At 27.4% G+C, this 6,408-nt stretch overlaps 1 protein-coding gene across 1 annotated transcript; it reads right to left on the bottom strand.

Annotated features, from left to right (window-relative positions):
- Positions 1-3,105: 3,105 nt before the first annotated feature.
- On the bottom strand, positions 3,106-5,515 carry LOC108321663 (probable mannitol dehydrogenase). Its single transcript, XM_017553485.2, has 5 exons — positions 5,359-5,515; positions 5,167-5,280; positions 4,004-4,517; positions 3,688-3,838; positions 3,106-3,531 (listed from the first exon to the last, which is right to left on the bottom strand). Exons 1-5 carry the CDS (start codon positions 5,454-5,456, stop codon positions 3,326-3,328), a joined length of 1,083 nt encoding a protein of 360 aa, XP_017408974.1. The 5' UTR covers positions 5,457-5,515; the 3' UTR covers positions 3,106-3,325.
- Positions 5,516-6,408: the final 893 nt, after the last annotated feature.

Here is a 6,408-nt window from a genome sequence, read left to right as displayed (position 1 = left end):
ATTTACATCTACACATAACATTCAATAATACTCAACATCATCAAGGATTTATAATTACTAAGGATTGTAGATCTTAATTTGTTTAGGAAATTGATTGGGTATGATTGTACATCATTCCATGATTTTTTGTCTTGATGTCTAGAAAGAGACATGCATGATTGATTATTGATAAGGTAATAATCTTATGAACCCAAATAAAAAAATTAATGATAAAGGTACATTTATCTTTCGAGAAAAATATAAACTTGATTTATTTTTTGTAATTAGTATTATTAAATTTACTATGGATGACAAAAATATTCATACATATGAGTATTTGCGGATAAATTTTGCATCGGATAATTAATACCCAGGAATATTTATTAATTGTGGATACCGGATATTTATTATTACGCATGGGTAATATCCATTTATAAAAAGGTCAAGTGTGAATATCATACTATCTATACCTACATATATCCATTACCTACAAAAAATTAAAATAAAATTTAATTTATACTTTTATTAAGTTAAATTCAACTAAAATTAAAATTAATTTATATTTTATTAGACTAAATTTAAATTAAAAAAATTAAATTTTAATTTTAATTTAATTTAATTTATATTATACATTATATTTTGTTTTACAATTTTATTTAGATTTTATTTTAAAATTTAATAAAATATATTTTTTTAAATATTCACGAATATTTATAAATACCTGTGAAATTTAAAATACCCACAAATATATTTAAAGGAGTATCCAATTAATAGAATAACATATGAATTTATTTTGCTACAGATGAAATTGTAGATACTATCTGTAACCAACTTGACTTATTGTTATCCTTAATTTATTACCCATGTCTTATGATGTTAACAGAACAAAATCTGTTATTAAGAGACACTCTGTAACTAGGTGTGGACAAATGGAATTAAACTTCATTACACTACTAAAAACTGTACTGAACTAAAAATTAATTTGTCTAAATTGAGTTCAGACAAACTGAACTGAACTCTGTTTTTTGTTTTATTAAACTGAACTGAACTGAACTATACTAAATTATACTAAACTATAATATAAACTGAACTGAATTACTAACTATACTAATTTTAAACTGAATTATACTAATTTTAACACTCCACTAGTTTTAAACCAAATTTTTAAGTTTAAATTAATTTCATAATATAATTTGAAATAAAATTTATTTTTATTATAGTGATTTAAAATATGAATAAAAAATAAAATATAAGTTTAAAATTTCACAATATTATTATTATTTTATTTGTTTATATTTTTTATTTGATTATTTATTATTTTACTTTTCTTATAACTAGTATTAAAAATGATAAAATAATCTAAAATATTCTTAAAATATAATAAGATTTATAATAAGTAAATATTTGATAATATTATAATACGAGGTATGATCTTAAAGATTTAAATAAGTAAATATTTATATATTATTTCTTAACAACACAGTACATAAAGTTTCTAAAAAAATAAATTGTAATTTTATTGTCACTCAAATTTAAGTGATAGTTTTAGCATAATGATTTGATTTTGACAAAGACCATAATTGGAGTGACAAACTTAAAATAAAAACAAAAACCTAGAAAAACAAAATCAAGTTAATTAAAAGAAACCACAAGAAAAACTACAGAAAAAAAGGAGGACCAATGAATCTCACCAATGATCTTACATTAATTATGAAAATAAATATTTTAATTTCTGTCTTTCAATGAATAGGTTGAATGTTCTGATGCTTTTTTTTACACAAAAATAAATAAAATATTTTTTAAAACTATATGTAGATTTAATCTTTATTTTATAAGTCTTTTAATATAATATATATTAATAAATTAGAGATTAAATGTCAATATTTAAAAATAAGTTTATTGATATAAGAAAATAGATTTTATCCACGTCAAATAAAAAAATTGAAATTATTTCTTTTTTTAATTATTATATCGTTGCACTGAATGAAATCCAAACATAAACATTTTAAATGGTGATAATAAGTTCAAAGGTGTGAGAACCGAGACAGCATACATACAACATTAAAATTTGAGAGTACAACTCTGTCACCGACCTCTTAAAAATACAGTACAGTTCTATTAGTTAACTGAACTCAAAACTTCATAAGTTCAGTTTTTTAAAACTGAACCATAAAACAGTACGTATATTTAACTTTTATAGTAAAAATGGATAGTTTTTTTAGTATAATATACTATAGTTAACTATATAGATCAATTATTTTTACACAGTCCTATCTGTAACAATATAATATATATTTCTTAAAATATATTATTTTTCTAAAAAGTGTAAAATAAAATAATAATTAAAAATATATATAAGATTATAACATTTATTATGAGTAAATTTCTATGGATAAAATAATCTCTTCAAAATATATTATAATAACCAAGTTTTTCGTTTCTTTCAAATGAATGTTTCACAAGAGAACTAAAATTGGTAATTTTTCATTTGAAAAAAGTTGTCTAAGAATATCTACACTGAATTTGTAAGATCCAATAGGCTACTTGAATTTGTATTAACAAAATCTTTAATTGAATCTCAAATCAAATTTAATTCTTTCATTACAAAGTCTCCGGCCCAAGAATAAGTGCTAGAAATATTAAATATAGACATTAAGTAGTCTTACTAGAAAACTGCTCATTGTCGTATACCTAAAATTCTAATGATGTCTTATGATATCTTAGCTTTCAATTTATTGTACAAAGCTTTTTATTAGTTCGAACATCATCAAATCAATAAAATAAATTTGAGCACCCGAGGTAGAAAGTAGCTATGCAACCAAGTTAAAATCATAAAAGTAATATAATGAGAATACTCTAATGTTAATCACTTAAATGAAGTACTCAATTAGTTACAGAGAACAAAACTAAAATAATATAATAGATTCATTGATATAACAACGAGGCGAAGCTCATAATAAACAGACACTAGATATTACAATAAAAGTAAATACTAATAATTATCATATTGCAAGCATATCGCTCTTGTATAATTTTTAATGCACGCTTATGATAGTTTTATTGCCGGTTTATAAAAATTTTAGTAAAACAAAAATTCTCCTAATTTCTTCCCATAGAAGTATAAAATAATAAAATAAAAGGTAATTATTAATCTCATAATACTAGTAAAGAGATGCTTATTAATCACATAATATTAAAGATAGCAACTACATCAATCCATCGACCGCCTAAATCCAAAAGCACACAGTAAAACATCCAATCAAAAGACAACATAGACATATTCCTTATTTAAAGCAAGAACCATATCCTCTTACATAATTCTCCTCTGCAACATGGATTATGAAATTTAAGAGCTGGGCTTCAGTGTGTTCCCAATGTCAATAACAAATCGATATTTGACATCTGCTTTGAGGAGACGCTCCATTGCCGTGTTTACATAATCTACAGGAATAATCTCGATGTCAGGCTGTATATCGTATTTGGCAGCATAATTAATCATCTCTTGAGTCTCCTTTATTCCTCCAATGCAACTGCCAGCTACACTCTTTCTTGCTGCAAACCAAACACAATATTTATCATAAACGTTATGAAACAAATTGTACGTCTTTAAGAAAAATAAAATATACTTTTTCATGAACTTATATACAAGTTAATTTTCCGTCTAATTTCTATTATATAAGTGTAATAATTTTTCATGTACATGCATACCTAGTATAGGAAAGATTGGAAGCTCCAAAGGATGATCGGGCAGACCAACAATGACAAGTTTCCCACCAGTCTTCAACAAATCAATCAGAGGGACCAGAGAGTGAACTGCAGACACTGTGTCTATTATACCATCCAGGGTGCCCTTTGCAGCCTGAACAGAAAAAATGGCCATTAGAAGTTAAACAATAACTTTTGCTTTTCCTCACAGGCACACAAAGTAAACCATATTAAAAAACTAGAAATAATACAAAGCAGATTTTACAGCATATATCGTAAAATAATTGTAGAAAGGTTCAGAAAGGGAAAATTTAAGTACCTCCAACTCCTCTTGATTACGACTGACCAAAAATGTGTCAGCTCCAAGATGCTCAATAGCTTCCTTCTTTTTGTTTGGAGATGTGCTGATTACAGTGACCTTAGCCCCAAAAGCTTTGGCAAACTTAACTGCCATGTGGCCAACGCCACCAAGACCAACCACACCCACATGTAGGCCTGGTTTGCCAATTCCAAAATATCGGAGAGGGCTATACACTGTGATCCCAGCACATAAGAGAGGTGCAGCAGCCTCAAGGGGTAGACCGTCAGGAATGCTGATCACAAAGTGTTCGTCTACAACCACCAGATCAGAGTAGCCTCCTTGTGTGATGCTCCCATCAATATCCTTCCCTCCATACGTCAGAACCATTTTTGAACAGTAATTCTCAAGATTTTCATCGCAGCTCTTGCACGACCTGCAGGAATTAACCATGCACCCCACACCCACCCTATCTCCCACTTTGTACTTCTCTACCTTGCTTCCAACCTCTACCACTTCACCTGCAATCTCGTGCCTACATTTTGGTGCTTAAATTAGAATATACTATTCTATCATTAATTAACACTAATAACTTGTCGTTCATTCACAATATCATATTTTATTGGAAAGGTAGCTAATAATTTATTAAACAAATTGTCTACATCACATTAAAGTGTTTTTCTAAAGTAAATTTGTTCCATCATATGGTTACCTCACCCAGTGCAACATATACAGTAAGTAAACCGGTCTAAAGTTTTGCTCTCTTTATTTTCCAACTTACTGTTTAGCAGATCTACAACTTCATCTATACGGCAGATCTTATTGCTTGCATATTTTGCAATATATATATATATATATATATATATATATATATATATATATATATATATATATATATATATATGTATGTATATATATATATGTTTAGTTTATTTCAAATGTTTATCATGCAGGGACAACAAAAATTCTTGCTTCTTCTGGGGGGACCATCCAATGACAGTCATATTTTGTGTGTGCACACTCCAAATTTGAGTTGAAGCTTAGCCATTTTCTCTCATATTTTGAAAATCATACTACAAGTTAAGTATATCAATAAATTTTCAGAATGTTTCAGAAATCAAACGTAGAAGTTAAGAAAACATCTTGTGTTTGAAAGATAGGATGAAAGAGAGTAGGAAGCTTACCCGGGTACCAGTGGATAAAAGGACTGACCCCATTCACTCTTAATATTGTGGAGGTCAGTGTGGCATATACCACAGAATAACACTTTGATTGCCACATCTTTCTCCCCTGTTTCCCTGCACCATTAATAAACAGAACATCACTGGCATGAACTACTTGTAAAGTTGAGGAATTGAAGAGCTTGAAATGTATACCTTCTGGTGAAGTCGAAGGGGGAGAGAAACCCAGATTTGTCTCTAGCAGCCCATCCAAAAGCCTTCCTAGAATGCTCCAGTCCTGGTGTTGCAGCCATCTGAATGTGTTGGACTCAAGAATTGTGAAGAATGTGAAGCAGCATGGGTGTAATTAAAGGCACCAACACCCACAGATATGTGGTTCATAGTGCTTCACGTAGGCAATTATGTAATTATGAGGCCCACGTGGGTGGGGACAGTACTGCTTTCTTTTCTTTTCACGCTTTTTCTTTTCTGTTTTTACTGTATTTACACACGTAGCAATGTATAAAAAAAAAAGCACAAATAATCAAATTCATTATGAAATATGTGTACGGTTGAGATTGTGAAGATTATACACGTTGGTATTAATCCACCGTAGGAACAACAGAACAAATATGATTAATTTTAAAGTAAATGTCTCTAATGGATCATTGATAAAATATTTTAGTAGAAGCGAGATTGTTCTAAGGTGTCTTAGGAGAAACAACCTTCTTTAGTGGAAGCGAGATTGTTCTATTAAATTATTCTCCAATAAATATATTAAAGAATTGATTTTTGGTTCGAGAAGGTTTAATCAATAATATTATAAAGTATTTAAATAATGTTCACAAATATATTTATATTTGTTAGAACAATTATTACATTTTTATATAATATATTGTTATGTTTGATTATATTTTATAAATTTCTTAATATCATATATCAACCAACAATATTTAATTGATTTCTATTATCTTTATTATATTAATTATGATATAATGATAAACTTCTATTATTATTGATATTTTAAATTTTATAATTAATTTGTTGAGTCTAAAAGTTTTATAAATTCATATCATATGGAATAATATATTTTTTCATATTTGTCTATATATTCATATACATTTATATGGATTTAAATTTATTTATTGACTTAATTTTCTTAAATCTTTACTTGTGTTTTAGTCTTAGAATATTTATTAGGAGTTATTAAGTTATTTAGATTTTGTTACCTGTTTAAATTTTGCTTCGAATTTTGATAAGAATATT

Source organism: Vigna angularis, chromosome 1 (genome assembly GCF_016808095.1).
Source record: "Vigna angularis cultivar LongXiaoDou No.4 chromosome 1, ASM1680809v1, whole genome shotgun sequence".
In the NCBI taxonomy this organism is placed as follows: Eukaryota; Viridiplantae; Streptophyta; class Magnoliopsida; order Fabales; family Fabaceae; genus Vigna; species Vigna angularis.
Note: the sequence above shows the minus strand (reverse complement) of the source record. Positions and strands in the feature narration are given on the sequence as shown.